At 61.1% G+C, this 23510-nt stretch overlaps 1 protein-coding gene across 3 annotated transcripts in view; it reads right to left on the bottom strand.

Annotated features, from left to right (window-relative positions):
• Positions 1–513: 513 nt before the first annotated feature.
• AACS (acetoacetyl-CoA synthetase) overlaps positions 514–23510 on the bottom strand; it is a 30695-nt gene continuing 7698 nt past the window's right edge. Inside the window, exons 4-18 of one of the 3 annotated variants that reach the window (XM_024566897.4) lie at positions 22529–22642; positions 17606–17703; positions 15099–15213; positions 14871–14952; positions 14003–14150; positions 11730–11810; positions 10997–11121; positions 9714–9778; positions 9479–9601; positions 8926–9039; positions 8165–8290; positions 5881–5950; positions 5322–5380; positions 4354–4556; positions 1704–1974 (exon numbers count right to left, since the gene is read on the bottom strand). In XM_024566897.4, the coding sequence (XP_024422665.1) occupies positions 1837–1974; positions 4354–4556; positions 5322–5380; positions 5881–5950; positions 8165–8290; positions 8926–9039; positions 9479–9601; positions 9714–9778; positions 10997–11121; positions 11730–11810; positions 14003–14150; positions 14871–14952; positions 15099–15213; positions 17606–17703; positions 22529–22642 (1661 nt within the window). In that variant the 3' untranslated portion in view covers positions 1704–1836. Of the gene's footprint in view, positions 1975–4353; positions 4557–5321; positions 5381–5880; positions 5951–8164; positions 8291–8925; positions 9040–9478; positions 9602–9713; positions 9779–10996; positions 11122–11729; positions 11811–14002; positions 14151–14870; positions 14953–15098; positions 15214–17605; positions 17704–22528; positions 22643–23510 lie in introns of all 3 variants that reach the window. The other 2 variants (XM_024566898.3, XM_053927662.2) reach the window with 2 other exon arrangements.

The raw sequence follows: 23510 nt of genomic DNA on the forward strand, positions 1-23510 counted from the left end.
TCCAGAAAAGCCATTGTTTTGCTAATAAAAAAGGGACGGACAGAGGAGGGTGGGCTTTTGTCTTCCCACCCAGCCCTTCTTCTGTCCAGAACCCGCGGCACAGCAGAAGCAGGAGGCAGAAGAGGCTGGGCACCCTGGCAGCAGCCCTGGGACAGCAGTCGGCCTCCGGCTTCCTGGGGCGTGAGGAAAATCCACCCTCCTGGGCTGAGCCTGGATTCTGTGCCGTGCAGCCAGACACAACCCAAGGGACACGTGACTCTGGCAATGACAAGAAAAGCGTTGTTGCCCAGGAACCAGCCCCAGGGAGCCCAGGTGAAGACATTATCACCATCTGGGGTGTGGCTTCCCGCTGAGAGCAGCACTCTTGGGTCACCTGGTCACCAGAGCCCAAGAAGTGCCCCAACCACTTGGACCAACCATCTCCCCCCGAGTGCGGCTCCCGGCTGGTCAATCAGCACAGCCAGCTTCCCGCCCCTGGAGCCGGTCGCCCCTCCAGAGAACACGCCAGCATGCTATATATATGCACATATACACGCATACATTTATTGCATTAAACTCCTTGTGGCAATTTTCCCCATGTTTTTTATTTTTTAAAGATTTTATTTATTTTTAGAGAAGGGAAGTGAGGGAGGAAAACATCAATGTGTGGTTGCCTCTGGAACGCCCCTTACGGGGGACCTGGACCACAACCCAGGCATGTGCCCTGACTGGGAATCGAACCAGCAACCCTTTGGTTTGCAGTCCAAATTGCAAACCAGCACTCAATCCACTGAGTCGCACCAGCCCGGGACCCATATATTTGTATAATCAGAAGAAAAGGGATTTAAAAAAGGATTTCACTGTGCTCCATTTTAAAAATACAAAAATGAACATTAGGATTACAGGAATATGCTGAACTGAAGAGAACATATAAACCAACCGGCTGGCAAACCCGCAACGTGACTGGCAGGTGCTGTAACACCTTTTCCAGGTGCAGATCCCTCACACAGAGAAGCTCTGTCCCCGAGGATCCATGGTGACCGCCACCAGCGGGTGGGAGGCTGCCAGCATCCCCGAGAGCAGCACCACCCACAGGGTGGACATCCAGTTCTCCAAACACCCACACACCAGACAAGTCACACGAGAGGTTTTAACCAGTCGAAGTCCAGGAAGCGAGCAGCTCCTGTTACAGCAGGGCACCCACTCACTCTCCCGAGGGCGCTCGCTGTCTCTGGGCAGCGCCCACCATTCAGCCGGGTGGACACGCGGCTCCACCAGGAATGGTACATGTCCCGTCATCACACAGAGCTCAGCGGGGAGTGGGAGGGGGGGTCCCACTGGGCCACGCCCTTGTGACAAGTGACGAGCAAGGGAGGACGGACAGGCCCTGAGGGACAAGAGCCAGAGGCGGAGAACTGAGTAAGGGGAGGAGCCCATCTGCACCTTACCGGCACAAAGTGGGCCCACAGAGGGGGTGCTGAGGGCAAGATGGCCCCTCAGGGCTGTGCTGTCGCCAGAGGCCAGGTGGCGCCGTACACGTGGCCAGGGGTCTGCTAGGGCTGGGTGCACAGGTAGCTGCCAGCCCCTCCTGTGCGTGCACGCCGGAGCACACATGCCAGGACACGCTCGCACACTTTGCCACACACACACACACACACACACACACACACACACACACACACACACACACACACCCCCGTCGGCCTCCAGGTCAGGATGGTGTGCTGCGGGCGGCAGACCGGGCACCCCCAAACGGACCATGGGCACGGGGCAAGCCCCCTGAAGCACCAGGGCGTCTCAGGACCTTCACGCACACACCAGCGCTGCGGCACCGACACGTGGGGTGGGGAGGCGCAGTCAGAAGCCCTGCAGCTCGGGGAGGTGCCGGTAGAGATCCAGGGTCTCGGGGTTCGAGAAGGCCCCGCGGTGCTCCACAGCCTTCCCGGCGATGACCTGCTTCACAGCCACCTCCACCTTCTTGCCGTTGAGGGTGTACTGCCGGGGGCAGGGAGGGAAGACACAGAAACGCGTGACCAGGAGGGAAAGCATCCCTCACTCTGCGCCCAGGCACTCAGACTGACCTTGGCACAAAGAGCCCGCTTCCGCCACCACCACTGGGGCTTGGGGGTCAGTTCCCACCCTGAACTCGTCCTCAAATGCAAAATGGAGGTGACAGCACCTCCCCCACGGCTGGAAGGGAGGGAACGGAGCTCTCAAGCGTGCCTCACGGTGCATTTTGTCCTGATTTCACTATTTACATTCACCTTACTACACTTCATTACATTATAGAGACTAGCTCTGACTTTGTCACCAAGCAGCAACCGGAAATCCAGCTTCCTCCAAGACCCCCACTGAACCCTTGCAACATGTTCTCAGAAGCGTTTGAGCAGGAGGACGCGTGACTTTCTCTTGTCACACGTGGGCTTCATCTGTAATCCCAACGGCATTGGTGTGTTGAGGGACCAGGAAGCTTCTAGAAAAACAGGACGCTTTAAGAAAGCCACTAGAACCCTGGTCCCTCCTCACCAGCAATACGTATATTTTTAACCTGTGGTGTAATTAAAACTCATTTGAAAAATTCAGTCGAAGTGTGAACTGATTAAGGACCTAAGCGCTGGCTTCCGAGGGGCTGCCGGTCACTGTGGCATCCTCAGCCCGTCGCCCGGGCAGCAAGCGTCTCAGGTATGTCTGAGCTTCACACAGAAGCTCCAAGAACAGTTCGTGGGAGCTGATAACCTACATCTTCAATCAGCAGACAAAACACATGTGACAGTGTCCCGGAGGGAATGCTGAGGCTGTTTCCTCCGGGGAGGGGCTAGGGAGCAGCAGCAGCTCCCGAGAGAGCAAGTCGGGGGGCCAGGCAACTAAGCTATGGCCCAGGACAAGGACACGCTCGGTCAGGACAGTAATATCGGCCTGCGATGCCCCAGGTGCCCGGAGCCTGTCCCCCTCGGCTGTGAGCAACTCCAAATCCCTGTGGCTGGGCCAGACCCTCCCCAGCTCAGCAACACACAGAGCAAATCCCCTCCCATGCTCTCCCTTATCTCAGACCCCGGGGGTCTGAGAACACCTGCAAAATTCTAGGTAACCGTCAGCATGACTTCCAGGCCCAGCAGACAGTTGCTGGACAGAGGGCAGTCCGGAGCTGACCAGGCCACGGTGAGCTGACGGTTGCCAGCTGAAGACAGAGACCCAGCCCACGGCGCGTCCCCCTTGGAAGTTGTCCCGTGTTCTCATGAGCAGACGCGGCCCTGGAGTAACCACGCTGCCAGCAGAGGACCCGGCCCTCTGATGGCCAAGGAAAGCCAGTGCGCAAAACCAAAGCCCAGTCCCCCAACAGCGCCAGCCGGGGACAAAGGTGCCTCACCCACGGAAGCCTGGACCCCATCGGGAGAGGCAGGAAGGGCTACAGACTCAAGGAGCTCCTCTCCCGAGAGCCAGCGTCCCCACAGAGTCGCTGTGAGTCATGGCCATGTAAGGAAGAAATGTGTGGCCCGTCTAAAAGGCAGCAACCAGCCGTGAGCACGCGGCCAGGGGGCAGGGCCTCCGTGAGCGCCGGCACACCGTGGGCCTGCGGGGAGCACGCCCCAGCCGGGACGTGGTGTTAAAGATTTCGCTAAGCTTCAAGGCAGAGAGGACCATCTCAGTGGGTCTAGGAGCTTCAGGTTCAAGGGCAGCACATCCCTCAGTATTTCCCAAGAGCCATGTTGAGAGTCAGGCCCGCCTAGGATTGGGTCTCCTGTGGGCAGCTCCAAGTGCGGCGCCACCTGCTGGCCCCGGTGAGCAGCCACTCCGCAGGCTGGAGGGACAGCCTAGCTCATCTCTGTGTTTAGTGCTGTGTGTGTGCACGCACACGTGTACACACATGCACGCACACGTGTGCACACATACGTGCACAAACACACAGCACTTCCTTCTCTCAGCTGGCAGGTCACTGTCTCGTGAGCAGAGCTCGAGGAAGCTGTGGTCCTCCTGGGCCCTCCCCCACCCTGGAACCTGAGCAAAGGCCACCGAGGGGGCACGACCCTCAGGGCCTATGGGTGGGCGCAAGTCTTCCCGCAGGCAGAACCTGGAGTGAAAAGGCGAGGCCACCCAACGCGCCCAGCGGCTCTTCAAAGAGGTGGAATCGATCTCACGGACTTTGAGAGCACCACAACCGCATAGGGGAAAGCCAGGAGGACGCGCAGGGCCGGGCCTGCTCACCCTCCGAACAGCAGCAGAAAGCGCTTTCTAATGCAATTTAGGAAAGGCTTTAAAACAGCGAAGGCAAGAAAACCAGGACTTGTTGCCAGGCAACAGGGACAAACCACACACAAAGCCCGAGCAAGCCTGAGGTAGGGGGCCTGGGTGCGTGGGCACCCGTCGGGGCCATACCGGGATGCCTTTGGTCTCCAGGATGAGGCCGGGCACGTGCCGTGCAGATAGGCCGGAGCGGATGGCGTCTTGGATGCGCTTCACCAGGTCGGGCCGGAAGCTGTGCCCAGAAGCCATCTTCAGAAAGAGGACCACCCTCTCCTCCCCGTCCTTGCTGTGCTGGGGGACGCAGAGGCTGTCCGCCACCTCCTCAAAGGCTTCCACTGCGGAGAAAAGGGATGGACGTGCTCCAGGTGCCCGGCCTCAGCCTGTCCGACTCAGAGGAGCAGAGCGGGAGGCCGGTCTCCCCTCCCACGCTCCTGGGACAGGTGCCAGGGGTGGGGGACAGGTGGAAGGTCACCCCCACTGGGGAGACGGGGGCGTCAGCTTGAGCTGGAGGTTCTGCAGGGGGCCACAAGCAGCCCTTCCCGCACAAGTTAATTTAAAAATAAGAAGGAAGCGTGAGCCCGTGGCAGGGCTGGTGGGAGGAGCAAAGGCTGGAAAGAGGCCAGGACTCTTGCAGCAACCAGGCTGCACACAGCCAGGACAAGGCTGCAGCTGACTCGCGGCCTGGGCTGGGCATTGTGAAGCCACGGTGAATCCACCGTGCAGCCAGGAGGCCCACGGCCTACACTGTGCTCTGTCCTGCACGGTGTTGCTCGACCTCCAGCGACCATGCGGCCCTGCTGTGCTTGTTTCTTCACTCGCAAAGAGCAGACACAGCAACCCTCCTCCCAGGGTTCGCCACGAGCATGAAACGGGACGGGGACAGGCCATGCGACCTTAAGAACCCCCTCCAGGGATTCAGGAGCTAAGTGGAGCGTGGATGAGGCTTGTCCTGAAAAGGGCGGGCCCATAAATGTCTGGCTCGGGGCTGGAGGCGGAGGGGCCAGTGTTCTGCCAAAGCCAAGCAGGCCCTAGGGTTCCCCCAGGGCCCCGTCCCTTCCCGGGTGACCTGGCGATAACCGGGAGAAAGGGGGACTGCATACCGATGTTGTAGATCTCCGAGCTGCCGAACCGCACTCCGTTGGGGTTGAGAGTGCCGTCGCTGCCAACAAACACGAGGTTGTGAACACACAGCAGCGCCCGAGCCAGGCGTGTTGCAGAGGGGGCCCCGGGTGGCATCACCCCCTTTCCACATGGCAACACCCGGACCCATCACGGAAGGCTTGTGTCCCCACTCCTGATCCCAACCAGCCACCCCCCCCCCGCGACTCTGAACTCAAGGCCAGAGACTGAGGCAGCACCCTTCACATGGACACAGCTGTCACCTCCCTATGCCTCCCACCTGTATGTGGGTCCCTCCCTCCCAGCTGTGCTGAGGGCCCCCAAGACCCACAAACCTCCACCCTGTCCCAGACGAGCTGTCGCCCCTGTAGATGGTCAGTGGCTGTACCTTTGGCACAGGCCTCCCCTCACACCCCTGACCCAGTTCGGGGCACAGAAACATGAACCAGGACTCGGGAAACTGACACAGGAAGTGCCCCCCGCCTTCCCCAGTGCCTCAGGTAGGGGGTCCAAGGAAGCGAAGCCAACAGCGACCCTCACCTCCGGCCCAGCATGACAATGCCCCCAGTCTTTGGGTTGATCCGACAGTAGTCGCCATGCGCCCAGACACCTGCAGGGGGCAGAAGTGCTCAGTCACCCCAGGAAATGGGGTCCTGGCAGCTGCCCAGGCAGATGCCCACGGCAGACACCCACAGCAGACATGGCAGCAACAGGACACTCATCAGTTCGATACCACAAGTGCCATCAGCAGACACAGCTGAGGGGGGACCCACGTGGTATGGGGCAGGGCATGCGCCAGGGGCACAAGTGAGCCAGGCAGTCCCGCCCCCGAGGAGCACCCCGCCCAGCAGGGGCCACCGTACACGGGCTCTGTGTGCGCCTGCGTTCGAGAAACACACTCCTGCAGGCCCCAACAGGGTCACAGGGACTCACGGAGGGCCAGGCCGACCCCCGCCGTGCAGATGGGAGATGGGGGTCTGGGGGCCAGTGGGGGCCCTGGGGGAGGGCCCTCTGAGTGGACGGTGGGGGGAGAGGGTGGTCTGGAGAAGCTGGCCGCACTGGGACCAGCACAGCCAGAAGCAGGGCCAGGTGCAGTGCAGGCTGGACCCAAGGCATCACCTCATGGACAGAGGGCTGGGGAGCAGGAAAAGCCCAGGGGACTCAGAGGACAGGGGAAGAGGGGAGAATCCGAGGTGACCCTGACACAAAGCCATCCTGAGCCGCAGCCCTGTGGCCCTTTTCCTGGGACTCAGCACAGCTAGCACACCCACGGGACTGACCCAGCCTCGGATTCGTCCTCCACCCTGCAGCAAATCTCAAGGGGAAGCCTCGCCTCACACAGGAGCCACCGAGGAGCAATTAAAGCAGTCAGACTCCACCCCGAGCAGGCAGTGCCCCTGGGTCAGCCACAGGGACATGGCTGGGTGTCACCATGAGCAAGGTTCCACAGGCTCTGCAGCCACGTGACGTCTTCAGCCACGGCAGCAGCCGGTCCACCCTGTGGCCACCCTGTCCTCACCCTGTCCACAATGCCATCAGCTTGTCTGCCTTTCGCTCTCCAATCTATTCCTATCTCCCACCCACTCCCAGAAAGTATCTGAGGACACCACCCTTAGAGCCGACTGCGCAAGGGGACTACTTAGAGGATCGGAACCCCTGCACAGGGGTGAGAGGACCACAGCAGCAAAGCAGTGACTTCGGCACTGAGCTTCCTAGCAGCCAAGGCAAAAATGGAAAGAAAAGTCACAAAGTATTTGTTTTCTCCAAAAAGGCCTATCAGAGCTTCAAGAAAAAGACTTATTCTGAAAGTAACCCTGAGAGAACTTATCCCAGGAACCCTGCACGCCTGACCAAAAGCAACGGTTTCCGAAGAGCGGAGTCACGGAAGGTGAAGACAGCCCTCGAGCGGGGTCCTGGTCCCTGTGGCCTCTCTTTCTAACACAGGAGCCCCTCCGGAAACGCATGCATATTTCTCACTGTGCTTCGTCCGTCTGGACAGCCCCACACTGGCAGGATCTGAGGTGTGGCCTCCGTGCAGCGGGCATGCCCTGGTGGCCAGTCACACCTGGGGGCTAGGCGGCGCCGGGCACGATGGCTTCCACGTGGGATGTGCGGACACGGAGGGCTGAGAGAAAATGGGGGGGAACCCCAGCACACTCTACCGCGCCGGTCTCCGGCTGTATTCTGGTTCTGCACGTGTGGTTTATGAAAATCCATCCCCCTGCCGGAGAGTGCGGAAAGCAAGCACCCGGTCCGAGCCACTCCGGCACAGGCTCGCTGACCCGCAGACTGCAGCAGCCACACTCGAGCTTGCTCCGGGAGGAGGGGCTGGGGCCAGGTCAGAGCTTTAAAGCGGAGTCTCCTGCCCTGGGGCACCCACGAGGGTGAGAGGGAAGGGCCTGGCTGGGAGCCATCCCACCGCAAAGCGCTCCTCCCCCGAAGTCTCCGAAGGAATCGGGTGACGGGCCATGCGGCAGAAAGGCAGAGTCCTGGGCCAGACCCCTCCCTCTGACAGGCAGAGGGAGCCCTGAGCCTGCGGGCAGCCCTCTGGCCTCCCACGGGCACACAGGCATCTGCTCCCACCACGGGCCCCAGGGGCTCTGGGTAAGATGAAACTAAACCCAGATCACAGCTTCCTATGATGGCCTCAAGCTGAAATGACAAGGTGCCCTGGAGGTCATGGTCACCCCACAGGCGGCATGAGCTATGAGGGGCCTCTCCAAGCTTCGGCAGGGGGTTGGAACTGGACGCAGACGCATCGGCCCAGTGGGAGCCGGGCAGCCCGGCCGGCGCCCCCGCACACCCAGCTGGCGCCCCCACACACCCGGGAACTTGGAGAAGTAGGCCTTCCTGTACTTGCTGCCGTTCTCGTCGTTCCAGAAGTGCGTGGGCTGGCAAGGGAATGGTTTGGTGCACACCAGCTCGCCGCTCTCTCCCCACACGGCCTTTCCTGGTTTGGGAGGGATTCGAAGGTCAGCTGGAAACACGCCACGGCCACGTGGCGTGGCCCCTGCAGTGGTCATTCCCTCTTCCGCATGCCGGCGGGGAACGCATCACCTCCCTCCCCGTTCGCGCCTCGGGTGAGGGTCACGGCAGCAGCAGCAGAAACAGGGCAAGTCCCTGAACGTGTGCGGTGCACACGCCACACGCCAGGCCCTGTTCAGTGCTGGGGACGCAGACGGGTTTTGCTGACTTATGGCCAACAGCCACACTGACTACGAAGCCAAAGCTTGTCCTGAGGCGAGCAGAGCGGCCAGCCCAGCTGCCCCACGGGTCCTCAGTCAGGGCGGCAGGCCGGTAAGCCATGGGACTGCCTCAGCACCATTTCAAGGCAGCGGGGGGGACACCTGCCCACCCACTGCTCCTGAGCACCCAGCTCTCCACCTGTGCTCCAGCCCAATGCCTCCTCCTCAGGTGGGCAAGCCGCAAGGGCTGGGGCTGGAGCGACCAGGGACTGTTAAACCAGTGCCCAGGGACATCGGCCTGCAAGTGACAGGGGCACGGACACCGAGCAAAGGCATGCGTCCTCATCCTCCGAGTCGCCACTCACACCGAGTCGCAGAGAGCGACACAGCAGGGGCCTACCTTCCTCGTCCCACGCCTCCACGGCCATGGCCAGGTTGCGGGCCTGGATCTCGCCCTTGTACACAGGAAGGGAAGGGTTCTGGCCCATGAAGCAGGACACGATGTCGGTGCCGCCTGTGACAATGACAGGAAGAGACTCGGAGCTCAGAACACAGAAAGACTGCATCTGCTTTCATTGCTGAGCAAGGAGAGAGCCCCCAAGGACAGGCACCCCCTGCTCTCTCAGGCAAGCCCTAAAAACTCCAGGAGAGAGGGGGGAGGGGATTTAGACACTAGCGCAGGCCTTGCCTCCCACGTCCCGGTGAGTGTTTCTGACCGAGGGTCCTGCCAGAGGACAGACTAAAGCCGACGGCCTCCCGTGGCCACACTGCAAGTCAAGACCCAGGTTTGCGGAAAATGGGTGCTTCACCCACCCAAACCACCCGCAGGCACTGCGGGGCGGGGGGTGGGGGGGGGGAGGGGCAGCACGTTCACGGGACAGGCTGGTTGTGGACAGGCTTCTTGCGCTGAGCCCTGCGGGGCCCTCCCTGGTGCCCATGCGCAGCAGCCGCACCTGAGATGGAGCCCAGGAGAACGCTGCTCTTCACACACCGGTACACGTACTCGTAGCTCTGGGCCTTCAGCGGGGAGCCGGTGGACAGGATGGTGTGCAGGGTCTGCAGGCTGTGGGTGTCCACTACGGGAAAAGGTCGGAAAGATGAACCCCCAGCACCACCAGGCGGGCCTGCGGGAGAGCCGTGTGTGCAGGGGCGTGGCCTCTCAGGGCCTGCGCTGCAGGGCACACTCACCGGGCCTCAAGTTCCTCTCTTCGAGAACAGCCAGCCACTTGGCACCTGTTCCGAGGATGGTGATGCTGAGGGCACAGGAGGGAGAGAGATCACCAGAAACTCCTCGAGGTCCTTCCCGAGGCGAGCGGCTCACTGCTGGCGAGCATGCATCACCTCTCTGGGTTGGACTGATACTCGGCACGTGGCTGGAGGCGAGCCCTGGCCCTGCGTCTCCCGGCGCCCAGCACACAGCGCGGGCCCCTCGAACAGCGGGCTCTATTTCATATGGCCGTTTCCGAGTGGGCCGTGCTCCCGGGCTGCAGGCTGCTCCCTCTCGGGGGACCAAAGGAGGCCGTGATGCCCAGAGCCCTCAGATTCAAACCCCACGCAGGCACTGAGGTCGCGGCATGGCACGGCAAGCGGGATTGTCGTGTTTTCCAGAGGAGAGCGCTGTGTGACGTTCTGCGTCCCTCCCCGAGGCAGCCTCGCCCGACGGACTGCCTTTCTAAGGGAGAAGGGTTCTGCTGGGCGCTCAGCAGAGGCAGGAAAGTCAGGCGCCTCCCCACCCCGCCCTCCGGGAGGCAAAACCTCCAACCGTCACCCCTGGCTGCAGTGTCCAGAGCAAGGTGGGGGCCCCCACGGCTGCTGCCCCATTAACCTCTTCGCCCTCCAGACTGCCTGCCACCAGAGCCACCAGTCAAGCCCCAGGCGCCCCCGGGCCACTGTGCCCCAGACAGCTGTTCCAAGAGAGGGGGCTGGGGAGGAGCAGCAGACAGACACACTCCTGTGCTGCCCCCCATGTTTGTTCATTCACTCCCTCAGCCTGTTGAACTAACTCAAGGTCACCTCGGAAGGTTCAGGAGCCCCCTTTCGGAGTGTCCATGTTTTTCCAGGAGACCAGGGCCGAGAGCAATGGCCGCCACAGCCGCGGGCACAGAGGCCTCCCATCTCCCACCACATCAGACACCACGCGGGCAGCCCGCTCTCATCCCCCGGACGCAGGGCCTCTGCGGGTCTCGCGAGGGCTCAGTTGCAGGCGCGCCCCAGGAGCCACCGCGTCGGCCTTGTGAGAGGACTCGGGGGCTCATCCCCAGCCTGAGCCCTGGCCTGCTCCTCCACAGCATCAGCATGGCCCCCCTCCCTCTGCGGGGCTGACACGGTCCTTTCGCCCCACACGCAGTCCATGAGCTGGGAACCCATGTGGGTGCACGGGGGTTGGGGGACCGCTCACAACAGGCCGGGCTCTCCTCCTGGCCCCCGGGCTTGGGTAAGAGGCGGGTGGGCAGTCCTGGTGCAGCACCTACCCGACCCTGTCGACCAGGTCCCAGAGCACATTGGGCGTGGGCAGCAGTGGGGAGCCATCGTACAGGACCACGGCCGCACCTGTGGCCAGAGCGGACACCAGCCAGTTCCACATCATCCAGCCAACCTGCAGCAGACAGAGGGGGGTGCAGGGCATCAACCGAGCCTCGTGATCACAGGCTCCTGGAATCAGGACGTGGGTGTCTCGGGGGCCATTGTTCTCCGTCCTGCCCCATGAAACTGTCTTCCAGTGAATTCCCAGCGTCACATCTCTCCCAGGACACCTGCAGCAAGCTCACGCCCCACTAGCTGACGGCAGAGTTCAGTCACGTGACTCTCACCCCTCGCCCCTAGAGACTGAATTGTGTCCCCAGTTCTCCAGACTCCCCTGGGACCTGGGCCCACAAGAGGTGGTGGGGTTGGCCTGGGAGGACCAGCAAAGTGGGAGTGATGAGGTGCAGAGACTTGAGTGGCAGCAGGGGCTGGGGGAGCAGAGCAGCGGTGGTCAGAGGGGAGAACCGGCTGGCTAAAGCTGCTCCAAGTGCGGCCAGAGGTCATGGGCGCTGCTTGCTATTAACCTGTGCCACAGGGAGAGGCCGAGAGGCAAGGAAAGACCAAAGCGAAGCCCAGAGCCCGGCTGCCCCGAAGGAACACAGCCGTCAGAGGAGGGAGCAGAGGCAGGGGCCTCCCTCTGAGCACAGCCCCGCCCCTGGGGCAGCCCTGGCGCCCACTCACCGTGGTGTAGTACAAGATGATGTCGCTGCTGGTCATGTCCCCGTGCAGAAGGTGCTCCTTCAGGTGCTGGATGAGGGTGCCCTGGGGAGGAGAGGCCCCTGAGCCACTCTCGCCTTGGCCTTCCTGCCTTCCCACCTTCCCAGTGGCTCTCACACCCGGCCCTGAAGCCAGACTGTGGACGCCCCTCCTCGGCCCTGAGGGACCCGAGCTCGCCCGCCCTTCAGTCAGGCCTACAGACAGCACACTACCAACGGCAATGGAGCCTTGGGGTTAGGAACCTCCAGGGCCGAAGCCAGAACCCAGGGATAGAACCAGCCTTTACAACAAGGGACCCTTGTCAGACCCCAAGAAAAGGAAAAAGCAAGCCCACTGAAGGAGATGATCCCTTTAAAGGCCCAACTAAAACCATCCTGCCCCACAAATTCTCTAATTCAAGAGCCAAAGCTCCCACTGGGAGCCTGCTCGGAACAGCCGCCCTCGGGACAGGCCAGGCAGGCCTGTGAGAGAGAGTGGTTGGTTGGGCCCACTGGGCAGGCACAGGCTTCTGTGCAAAGTTCCCATGCAAAGGACACACCGTCCTCCCTGAGGGACAATGAAGGTGTCGGGAACTTTCAATAGGTAACTATTCACACAAGAACCGGCTGCAAAGGCCAGGGCTCCCCGACTATGTGAACCTTCCCCAAATCCTCCCCTTTTTCATTTTTACTTAAAACGGCATTTAACCTGCACCTGTATCTTCCCCGACCTGATCTGCTTGGGCGTGGCCTGTAACCCAGGCTGTCTGTTTCTACCCTCCTCCAGGGGCACAAAACGAGCCGGAAGGCTGCTCTCAGAAGCTCTGCACACGGGCCGTGATTCACGGGAGCAGTTCTCTGCTGAATTTTTAGGCAGCCCCGGCCCCGGCGGGGTAAGGACACACATGCAGCGTGGCCTCATGGGTCTCAAGGAGGAAGAGTCATTTCAAAGGAGAAGGAGAGCTGCTTTCTGAGAAGGTTCCGACTTAAAAAACGAACCAGCAAACCTGGCACAGCCCCCCCACCCCCACCCCAGGACACCAGGTACCCGCCAGCCGGCCATCGACCATCGCAGCCTGTCACCGGCTGCTTTCAAGCTTCCCACCAAGACGGCAGAAAGCCAGGAAGCTGCCCAGTCACCTCTCTGGGTTTACAAGAACCCGGTGAAGACAGAGTAAGCGTAACTGTTTCCTGGTTCTCCCACACTCGAAGCACACCGGGCACGATGATTTTATGAGCAAACGGTATCCTATCTAATACGTTTTTATGTCCCTCTCCTAAAAAGTGACGTTTACAGGGCAAAAAGTACTAAAAATGGAAGTACAGTTAGCTGATTCAGTTTCTCCTAAAATGTCTGTGGTTCTGCCCACACACGGCCCTCTGTCTGCCGGCTCCTAAAATGTCACCTCCTCGACGAGTCCCCAGGCCCCTGCCCAGGCAGCCGGGAGGCTACTCTGCAGGGAGCGCAGGCCCCTGCAGCCACGCTGGACCGCGCCTCACGGCCTGAGGCACACGCCCGGCCCAGCAATGAGGTCAAATCACTCCCACAGAACGCACCCCCAAAACAGACTTCGCCCAACGTCTCCCTCCCCTTGCCCCAGGGTGTCCCAAGAAGCCACTGCTGTGCACGGAAGGACCGCGTATCTGCCACTGCCATCTCCTAGCCTGCACCTGGGCCCCAGCGAGCCTGAGCTGGGCTGTAGCCGAGCGCGGCTGGCTCTGCCCACTCTGAGGGGGATGCCAGGAGGGGCTGCACGAGGCTCTGACGGGGTCAAAGGAAGTGGTTCCTTTTCCTGGAAGGGGTTCAAAGTGCTTCCAGGTGTGAAGGACCCATAAAGCTAAATGCGCTAGAATAAAAGAAATTCTACGTTTTGTTTTCAAACACAGCAGCTCAGCAAGCCAGGGGTGGAGGGCCGTTAGAACATGAGCCCCGCCACTCGGGTAAGACGCTTCTTGGCGGGGGGTGGGGGTGGAGGGGTGCAGGAGAAACGGCTATGACCGGACGTGACCGAGACGCTGCGGGACTCTCTCTCCTGCCCACCAGGCCAGCGGGGAGAGTCTGGGGGGCTGGGTGTGGAGGCCGATGCCCAGCTGGCCGGTGGGAAGGCCCAGGGCCATAGGAGAAGCGGCTCCCTGGGCCTGGAGCACCGCCCCTTCCCCATGGCGACAGCCCCACAGCAGCACTGGGCACACCGCACTCCACCACCGGCTCAACTCCGGCCCCGGGCTCACCCGGGCGCCGCGTGGGCGGAGACCTACCCCTGCAGAGTGCACCATGCACTTGGGCGCTCCGGTCGTGCCCGACGAGAACACAATGAAGAGAGGGTGGCTGAAGGGCAGCTGCTCGAACTCCAGCTGGGGCACTTGGTCCCCTTTCCCGGTGGCAAGAAAGTCATCCAGAAACACGCTGTGGGCAGAACGCACAGGGTCAAACCGTGGGCGCGCCCTCCCAGCCGGGACACAGCCCTCGCTGCCCCCTCGGGTCTGGCTGGGCCCGAGCCTGCGCTCCGGGAAACAGGGCTGCGTGGCAGCCAGGGGGCGGGAGGTCTCGTCTCCCAGACTCAGGCAGACTGAGGGGAAGCCGAGTGAGGATTTCAAGTTGCTTTAACAGTGCGGAGGCCAGGGTGGGGCTGTCCCTTCCTGCAGCACTTCGGCAAATAAACACTGGGTGGGGGCTCTGAGAGCCGCCCGGTGCTGCCGGCATCCCCTGCTGCGTGACTAAGACCTGGCTGTCACGTACCCAGGGTTTTAAGAGGAAAATGCATGTGTGTGCACACGTGTGTCAACACACAAGTACACATGTGCACATGTTTGCAGACATGTGTGTGTGCATGTGTGTGTACGCACGTGCACACTTTATTTAGGTTCACCAACCCCAGGAGCAGGGCCTGGCATCCCCACCCAAAAGGGACGCAGACAGCAAGAGAGGACTCCTGGGACCATCTCAGTCCTGACACCGACCTGCTCTGTGGCCTCAGGGGGCTCAGTCTGGGGCCTCAGGCGCCCTTCTACCAAACGCCGCCCTGACCTACGCCCGCCTGCACCTCTGCGATGCCACCATGGAAAGCGAGAGGAGCCCTGGAGTCAACTGCCGGCTGGCCCCGCGACCTGCACGCAGCTGACTCACCTGTTTGGGATCTTTGAAATGTCTATCTTCTCTCTGGAGGTGATGTAAGGGATCACCACCACTTTTTTCAGGTCTGACAGTCCTGAGGGAGAGAGGTGGAGAGGTCACACAGTGCAGCCCCAGGCACTGGGGCCGCAGGGCTGTGTCCGCTCGTCCCTGTGCCTGTGCAGCCTCAGCTCACACAGGCCTTGGTGTGGCCGGGCCGGCTGGGACAGGGCAGCCACACACCTCTCACAACCTGCAGCAGCTTGTCCAGGTGGGCGTGCTCTTTGCCGTTGTACACCACAGCCTCCACGGAGAAGATGAGCTTCGGCTGGATTTGGGAAAACCGGTCCAGAACACCCTGGGAGCGGAGGGAGACATTCGTCACGGGTCATCCAAAAGGCACCCCCCTCCACAACCACGGGCCCACTGCCCTGTTCCTGTGCCCCGTCACCTGGCAGCCAACAAACACAGTCAAGCAAAGCATGACATGCACCGGAGGTGATCATCACTTCACGGGAAAGGTCAGCATGAAGAAAGGGCACAGGCCGTACAGACACCGAAGGAGCGAACCCGAGTTTCTCAAAGGGGAAAGCGCGGGGCGGGCGCACTGCTGCGCAGGCCCTCCACCTCCCACATGCACAGTGGGAGCCCCCGACACGAGCCGACGGGTGGCCTCAGGCACATCTGCTGCCACCTGAGAGCCATCCCAACAGTGGCAGGTAGCGGCCTCCCCGACAGGCCTTCCCTCCTCCCCTCCCTACAGTCCCCAAGTGCAGACCCCGGAGGACCGCTGCAGAGACAACCCCCAGAACAGCGGCCCGGCCCCTGCCCGTCAGCCCAGCGCAGCTGGTGCCAGGTCAGCACCCAGGCTGCCCCGGGGCACAGGCAGGGAGGCCAGTCCCCCGGAGGGAGGCCTGCACCCCTGCATGTCATAGCCACCTGGGGCGGACCCAGTAATTAAACTCAGCGGTGAGTAATGAACCGCTTGCGAGGGGCCAGGTGTTAGCGCAGAGAACAGAGCACGTGTCTACGGCAACGTCTCGGTCAGGGGAGACCAGCAGAGGGCCCCGCAGAGGGGCCCAGCAGGGACAGCGTCACCTGGGGCCCCGGACCCACGGACTCGGGAACTCGGGGCTGCCCGGCAATCCGGGTGATCCTGAGCCATGACTGAACCTGAGACTCTGAGCTGCAGTCCTGCTCTCCTTGAGGGCTGACAGGTTTCCGAGACCAGAAACTGAACCAACAGAGAAGAGGCGGGGGCGGGAAAAGCACCCACTCATCCCATCTGCTGGGCCGGACACACCCAGGGGGCCGCCCGTGCAGGGCTGCTTCTCCCGGGAGCACACACGTATCATGGAAAAAGCCCAGGAAAATTACAAACGTTACTGTTTTCAATTCCCAATTATTTTCAGGAAACCGCACTCCCGATTTAGGAAAGAAGGAAGGAAGGAATTAAAGCCAAAAGAAAAATGTAATGATAGAACCAATCAATAAATGCAAAATCGTCTTCCAACAAGACCAGTGAAATAAACCTCCTGACAAATGTGACCAAGAGAAAGACGTCCTCCCGGCTGACGCTCAGGCAGCACTCACGCCCTGCCCTAAGCACTCGACTGACGCCCACTCTCTGACGCTCAGACAGCCTGTGACACGGGGAACCCGGGACCTGGTGGCAAAGGACAACACCATTACTGTCCCCACATTACAGATGAGTAAACTGAGGCACGCAATCACCAAAAAAATAGGAACCACACTTCACTACAAGCATAAAGATTAACAAGTGATTCAAAGTTTGATTTTGTTAAACTTTAAAATCCAGATGGGATGGATAATTTCCCAAGAAAATATCAATGACCAAAATGACTCACTAAGAAAGCAGTGGAGCACCTGCAGAGAGAGCAACCAGGCTGCAATGCGGTCAGAGGGCAGCAGGCCGGAGCCGGGGGCAGGAGGGCGAAGGGCGGGTGGTGGGGGGAGGGGTCAGGGACTGAGATGGGGCAGACTAGTCAGGGGGAGGCAGAGAGTTCCAAGAGCTCCCTCGGTGGGTGTCAACAGGAGGCGGTTTCACAGCCAGGTGGGAGGGGAGAGGCCTGTGGAGCAGCAGGTACCAGGGGCGAAGCCCAGAGCGGATAGGGATCTCAGATAGGGACCCCCGGAAGAGCAAGGCCTGCGTGAAATCCTGACGTCAGCGTCGGGGGGCAGAGAGGGTAGGGGTCAGGACGAAGCCAGACTGGGAGCCCCGGTTGATGGCAGAGATGTCTCCGTGAAACAAGCATCTCTCCCAGCCAACTGTCGATCGGAGACGGCAGCAAGGGACACCAGGTCTGGGGGTGGCTGTGAGCAAACCGGGGAAACTGTCTGCCCAGGACACACATTCAGAACACCTCATGTGGTCACAAAGTCACAGGAGAGGTGACCAGGCGTCTCCAGCCACCTCTCCACACCACGCCTGTCACGTAAAACAGTCGCTAAGGTGGCCGTGCACACAACGCAACAGCGTGCAACCTAAAACCGTGCTTTCAGGTTCAAACACAAGACTCCACCACTCCTTTGGGAGCTTCACCCCCGCTGTCCTCATGTCCCTGGCTGGGGAACGGGAGGCCATGGTGACGACACCTCCTCCCCGCCTTGCTGGCCCCACAGATTCATCAGGAGTTCCACCCCACGAGCCCCGACCCAAGCCACCAGGTGGGCTGTACCCTGGGGCAACACGGCCCGGATCACCCCCTTCGGTGGGGCCCGCAACTCACGTTCACACCAAAGTCGGGCGACGTGGAGCTCCAGATGGCGCCAATGCTCGCTGTAGCCAGCATGGCCTCCACGGCGTGCTCACCGTTGGGCAGGTAACCTGCAGGGGGTACAGGGGGAGGCCTTGGGCTCAGGGCCTATAGGGTGCAGCAGACGCTCTCAGGGCATCCCCCGCAAGCCAGGCAGGAGTGGGGCCAGGGGCCAGCCCCATCCTCCCCACACCACCCCCCCCAGAGGCCGTGACACCTCCCGGTTGGATGGCTGACCAATGCCCCCACCAGGCATTCTCCATGGTCTAACCAGAGGGACCCCGAAGCCCCACAGGACGCTGCCCCGCCTCCCCTCCCTCCATGTCCCGCCACCCGGGCTCGGTCACAGCAGCCTTCCTCCGCTTCTGCTGCTGCTCCTGATCCCCCTGCCTCGGCTGTGTGCACCGCCTCAACGCTTCCTGCTCAGGGCATGCTCACCCCTCAGCTCCTAACTCAAAGGGAACTTCCTCAAGGAAGCTTTCTCTGCGGCCACCCCCCAAACTCAGGTGTCCGGGACAGTCACCCACAGAGCACGTTGTATTCCTCCCTCACCAAGCTTCCCACAGTGACCCCCATGCGTGGTAATCATGACGGGCTGGTTAACACCTGGTTCTCAAGTGAGGGCAGAGACCTCCTCTGCCCCATTCTCCGCTCTACCACGCCCCGCCTACCCAGGCCCTCACTTATCGGCCTACTGGCTGGCTGGCAGATGGATGAATGGACAGATGGATGGTTGGATGGACAGATGGACAGGTGGACAAACTGAGGGGGGGGGGAGACAGTTGGATAGATGGATGAATGGTTGGATGAGTGGGTAGATGGATGAACAGATAGACGGCAGATGATGGATGATGGATGGATGGATGATGGATGGATGACAGATGGATGGATGATGGATGGATGATGGATGGAAGACGGATGGATGACCGATGGATGGATGATTGGCTGACTGAGAGGAAAGACAGTGGAATGAAGAACACGAGCAGGACAGCAAGGACATACATAGGCCTATGAGGGGCAGAGGAGAGGCTCAGGCCTCCATTGAGTCAGAGGCTGGGCTTTTGACGAGAGAGACAAAGCACCTCTATGGCCAGAGGGACCCCGATGAACTAAACGGTTGTCCTAAGCATCCGGAGGAAAGGCTTTGAGCACAAGGCAGCAGGACAGAAGGGCCAGGGCTAAAGGGCTCCCCTGAGCAGGGCTCCCTGACTGGCCTCCACACCCACTGGGCTCCAGCCCCGAGAACCCCTGGCCACGACCCCCCCCTCCTTCCGCTGCTCTGAACCCCACCTGGCCAAGGCAGGAGCGCTTCCATTACTTCGGGGCTGCGCTGCCACTGCCTCTGCCCTGCCCAGCCACAGCGTCCGCCGGGCGGGGCTCCCCCGAGCATCTGGAGCGTGGCAGGTAGCAGATGTTTGCTTTGGAGGCGAGAGCAAACCAACACTTCTCGGTGGTGCACCACCCAGGGACACTGCATGGCCCAGCTGGCTGGGTGGGGACTGACCAACAGTGAGGAGGCGACATGGGAATCCAAGCCAGGAACAGCTCTGAATCCGTCAGTGACGCCCGGCAAGCATCTCCCCACTTAGTCCTCCTCCAGAACCGCTCCCTAGTGCCCTACCCCTGGGAAACGCCCCGTCCGGTCCTCCAACCACGGCCAGGGCAAGCCGGGGGCCCGGCCGCGGTAGTCAGAAGGGGCAGGCCACCAGGCACCAGCCTGGCTTTGAAGAATCCCCAAAGCCAGCACGGCCGAGAGGGGCTCCACAGTCTTCCCCAACACACCTGCCCTCAGCACTTTCTCTCAGAACACGGGCTTTAAAGGAGGTGTTTGAAAATGAGAATCGGAGAGAAGAAAAAAGCTGGAGAAGAACCTTTTAAATCCTTCTTCTAGGCCTCGTAAGGGCACAGGTTACACTGGACCCCAGATGCTGACGCCTAGACCACAACAACGCCGCTCTGGTGGCCGGTCAGCTCTGGCCCGTTCACCCCGCACGCGTCTGTTATGCCCTGCTACACGCCAGGTGCCTGGTGCAGGCTGACACGTGGCGGTGACAAGATGACACAGCCCCGGTCCTGGAGGGCAGACACGCACACACAGAACCCTGCAGTCCCAGGGGGCCGGTAAGGAGGCCGGAAAAGCAAGGTGGGGTACAAGGAGAGAGCGGGGCTCTCCAGGGACAGCCTCTGAGCAGGCACCCTCCGAGCAGAGACCTCGATGACCCAGGGTGAGGCCACAGGTATGCAACGTTCCATCCAGGGCCGAGACGCGGCGACTTGGCATGTCCCTCACCATCTGATCATCCCTTGTAGTCAACTTGCTCCCTGACGCAGGCTCACCCAGGGCCCAGCCACCACCTCGGTGTGCGCAACACAGGCCAGTGGCATCCCGCCTGCTTGGCAAATACGCCTGGGAGAGGCACATACGCCTGGGAGAGGCACGTCCACACCGGCCCCGCCCAGCCGCTTCTCCTGAAGTCACACTGGTTCCTGTGGCCCTGGTCCCATTAGCAGGGAGGGTGGGGAGGGGCAGGTTAGCACCCTGACCAACGGGGCAGCACGGAAGACAAGTCATCTTGTCTTCAGCCGCCCACCTCTGTGGACAAACCAACCCCCACCTAAGTGAACCGCAGTTCCTCGGGGCCGAGGACATGTCTGCATACGGGCCTTGAAGCTTTCTCTAGCTGTCAAAGTGAAAGGACCATGATGAGGGAAGCAATCGAGCTGCTCTTGGGAGGGAATCACGACCAACTACAACACCTGAGAAAGCACAGGGAGGCCGGGCTCAGGGAGGGAGACAGGGGCCGCTCCTTCCCAGAAAGCTGTCCCTCATTCCACCGTCACTGGGCCCAGGACGCCCTGCTCACTCTCACCTCTGGGACTCAGCACAGCGGTTTCCGCAGCCAGACCTGTACCCACTCTCCCGCCCAATGCAGGGCTCACTCCTAACGGCCCTTTGAACACGGCGACCAGTTTCCTGCCCAGCCCTGACATGTCTCCCTCCGCCTTTGCAGAGTCACGAGAAAGCAAGACCGCGCCAGGAGATGGGAAAGCGACGGGAAAAACTTGGCAGGGCCCGGGGCTGGGGGTGCTGGCAAGGAAACGAGGCCCTTGGAAGGGGGATGCCAATCAAGGGCCAAAGCATAGGCTCTGAGGGGTGGAGGGCTCTGGGTAGCAGATCAGGGGGCCCTGTGGCTCCCACGTGGGCATGGGGAAGAAGCGGGACACCGTCAGGGTCAGACTGGTCTCCCAGGCTGAGAGCCAGGGCACCTGGTACCCCACCTCTGGGCTCAGCCTCGGGGCCCCCTTTGCGCAGCCAGCCGCCCCGACACAGCCATGGCCAGGAAAGCCGCCTCTGGCTGACCGGAGACAAGGCCCTCGGAGCGTTCCCCACCCAGCCTCCGCACCCCCCTGGGCCCCCACCTGCCCCAAACCTTAGCATCAGTGGATCCAAAGCCCCACTCCACCCAGCGCCCACCAGTGGGTGACGGACAAACACAACAGGGTCTGTCTGTGCGGGGGGAGATGGCGGGACCAGAGAAGGAACAAACTGCTGGCAGGTGACAACTGCACCAACTCTGGCAGTGTGTGAAGGAGGCTGGGCCCCGGCACCGCACAGTGTGTGACCCCGTTTACTCAGAATGTCCACAACAGACAGATCCACAGTGCTGCCCACGGGCTGGGGGTGAGGAGAAGGTTCCAGAATTGACTGTGGTGAGGTCTCCACAACTCTGAGTAGCCTAAAAGCCACGGACTCATGCACTTCCTACGGCCGGGTAGCATAGTGTGTGGGTTCTATTTCAATGAGGCCCCGCCTGGCAGCACGCCGGTGCGACCACGCTGCTGTGGGATGGCGCTGAGCTGGCCAGACCTGGCACCTGGCCTCGGGGCTTCAGGGCTCAGCAGAGGGGCCAACACTCAAACATTCGCCAGCACAGACAGACAGGGGCCATGCTGTTACAACAATGGTCGGCGGCACAACTGGGGGTCGGGGATGTCACGGCGCCCCACAGAGGGGCAGAGGGACACTCTGAGTGGGACAGGGGCAGGAGGGAAGGAAAGGAGGCTCTGTGGAAGTGGGCTGACCATGAATTCCCCATCGGGCAGGCCAGGGCGGGCAGTCACCCCCAGGCACAGGCCTCTTCACTGCCAGGCTGCCCTATGCCTCAGGCGAGCCCCTCCACCGTTCTGCGCATCCAGGTGAGAGCGCACCTTAGCGATGCCCCCTTTCGGGCTCCACCCTCTAACAGCTGACTACCTTTCGGACCCTCCCTCTAAAGCAAACAGCACATTAACTAACTGTCGTGCAACCAGGCCCCCACCTGGCTCTCTCCCACCTCCACGTGGAAAGCTTGCTGAATCTCAAATGCACAACAGAAACGGTTAGTCTCCTGCCGAGATCTTTGGCTTCAGAACAAAATCTGATTTCTGATCCTGGGAACTTACCTCCGACCTCAGCAGCACAGCAAAATGCACTCAGAACCTCAGCCCCACCCTGGCCTGGAAACCGTCCCTGGAAGCCCTGGCTGTCACTGCCAACGGCCCCACTTTGGGCGCTGGGGGATGGCCAGGGCTGAGCAGGCAGAACTTCTCTGCCGAGAAAAGATGCTCAACAAGCAGCCACTCCGGCCTCTCTGCCGTCCCAGGGACAGATGAACAAAGTCAGGGCTCAGGCACTGACACGGGTCACATGGCCCCCGGGAGCCCGGGTGCCCTCAGAGGCTGCTAAAGAGGCCACACTTTCAGCCATCCGCCTTCCTTGTCTATTTCTGCTGCGCAGGCACCACTGAATGTAATGACGTGACCCCAGCCTCCCTCCGAAGTTGCCCCCACCTCCCAAGCCATCCCCTCCGCCTCAGTCTCTTCCCTCAAACCGTGACAAGTGCCCAAAGTGCTTACCAACGACACGGTCTCCTACTTTCACACCCATTTTCCTCATTGCTGCTGCAAACAGAGCCACTTTTTGCCGCAACTCTTCAAAAGTCACCTTCCCAATCTCTTCTTTATCTTCCCCTGAAAGAGAGAGAGGGGTGCAGGCTCGTTTCAGCGTCACCTCCTGTCCCAGCGGAGTTTGTGCAGGAGGGGTGAGCCCGGCTGGGAGGGGCTGCCTGAGCCAGGGCGGAACCTGGAGCCCCTGCCCACAGCCAGGAGCATGCAGAAAATGAAACAGGCATGTTCTGGTCCCCAACCAACAATCAGCCGGGGTAGGACCCTGCTCAAGAAAGGCACCCACGTGTAATCTCAGTTTGATCCCTGGCTTGAGGGGACCTGGTCCCATTGCAGATATGAGGAGGGGGAGAGCTCGTCATGGGAAGAGGCTCCACTATTTAAAAGGAGGGCTCGGCAGGGCAGGGTGGGGAGGAGAGTGGGCACGGGGTGAGAGGCTGGACACAGACGTGGCTGACCCCGTTACCACACTGCCTGGCTAGCAAGCGGGTGTGTTGCTGTTTTTAGGTGTATTTTGTGTTTTGCTTGTTCAAGATTCACGTGTGACCTTCCCCTGTCGCTGGGGCGGGGGGACACCAGGCCCCCCGCAGGGCCTGAGGCAGTGGGTGGAAGTGCCCCCACGTGTACAGGGCCAGGAGGGAAGACAAGGGGGGCCCGGGCATTCGAGCTCTTCAGGGTCCCAGAAATGCCCGGTGGCTCCGTGTGCCAGTGAGGTTCGTGGGGGTCGGTGAGCAGGGTCAGTCCTTCACGGGCACAGTTTCACTGTGGCCAGACGAAAGCGTCTAGAGGTCTCCCACACGGCAGACTGAGTGCACCTAACACCACTGAGTGGTGAGCAGAAATAGTTGAAAAAATTTAACGTGCCATGTTTTTCACCAAAATCAAAGAGAGTGAGAGGTGCTGAGATGCTGCCTGAAAGTCACGGGCAGTTTCT

This window comes from Desmodus rotundus, chromosome 7 (assembly GCF_022682495.2).
Source record: "Desmodus rotundus isolate HL8 chromosome 7, HLdesRot8A.1, whole genome shotgun sequence".
NCBI classification, from domain to species: domain Eukaryota; kingdom Metazoa; phylum Chordata; class Mammalia; order Chiroptera; family Phyllostomidae; genus Desmodus; species Desmodus rotundus.